At 56.7% G+C, this 906-nt stretch overlaps 1 protein-coding gene across 1 annotated transcript; it reads left to right on the forward strand.

Moving 5' to 3' along the window:
* Positions 1-71: 71 nt before the first annotated feature.
* Positions 72-633, forward strand: RNF126 (ring finger protein 126; the record flags this gene model as incomplete). The annotated part of the gene is made up of 3 exons (XM_010141749.1): positions 72-140; positions 225-294; positions 494-633. Coding segments are annotated over 3 exons (279 nt in total), but the record flags the coding sequence as incomplete, so codon positions are not given.
* Positions 634-906: the final 273 nt, after the last annotated feature.

The following is a 906-nucleotide window of genomic DNA, read 5'->3' on the forward strand; positions in this document are numbered from 1 at the left end:
CGTGCCGGGTTTCCGGGCTGCGAGTCGTCAGGCACCGGTTCTTACTTAGTGCTGGTTTTCCTGTCTTTCAGAATTATCCAGCAGCTGGTCAATGGAATTATCGCCCCTACAACGATACCGAACCTGGGACTGGGTCCCTGGTGAGTTGGGGACATGCTGCCCCTGTCTGCCCTTGTTCTCATTCTTGCTCCCAGCCCAGTTCGATGTTGTCCTTGTCCTTCCAGGGGAGTCTTGCATTCAAATCCCATGGACTACGCGTGGGGTGCCAACGGCCTGGATGCAATTATCACACAGGTAAAATCGGTTTCACAGTGGCATCCCCTGACCTCACGTGCACGGCTGCCACAGCTGCGGTGGCACAGGAGGGGCAGAGATGGGGGACAAGGCCTGCAGTGGGTCCACAGCGCAGGCAGCGTGGTGTTCAAGTGTAAAGGAGCCAGTTCTGAGTGCTGCTGAGCCCAGATCTTCCCTCTGAGGCCCGTTGTCTTTGCAGTTACTAAATCAGTTTGAGAACACTGGTCCGCCACCAGCAGACAAGGAGAAGATCCAGGCCCTCCCCACCATACAGATTGCACAGGAACACGTAGGTATGTGCCTCTCCTCCAGGGAACCGTGCACAAAGAGCTCCGAAAGGTCTGTTCAACCTTTTCCTGGGATTCTAACTCTGTCTGCTAGAACCTTCAAGGCCTAAAACGTATCAGAGCGGGGAGAAAGCTGAAGTACTGCTCTCTGGTGCTCACACAAGAGCCACGTAGGCTGGGTGGGTTTGCCCTGGGGAGGCAAACCCTTCAGTGCTGGATGGAGGTGGAAAGGCAGAAGGGAAGGGAGCAGTGAGGGACGCAGCGAAGCAGCAGCGTGGGGGCAAGGGGAGAAGGTGACGGGGTCCCGAGCCAGGTGCAGCATGTG

Source organism: Buceros rhinoceros, unplaced genomic scaffold, assembly GCF_000710305.1.
Source record: "Buceros rhinoceros silvestris isolate BGI_N320 unplaced genomic scaffold, ASM71030v1 scaffold45968, whole genome shotgun sequence".
NCBI lineage: Eukaryota > Metazoa > Chordata > Aves > Bucerotiformes > Bucerotidae > Buceros > Buceros rhinoceros.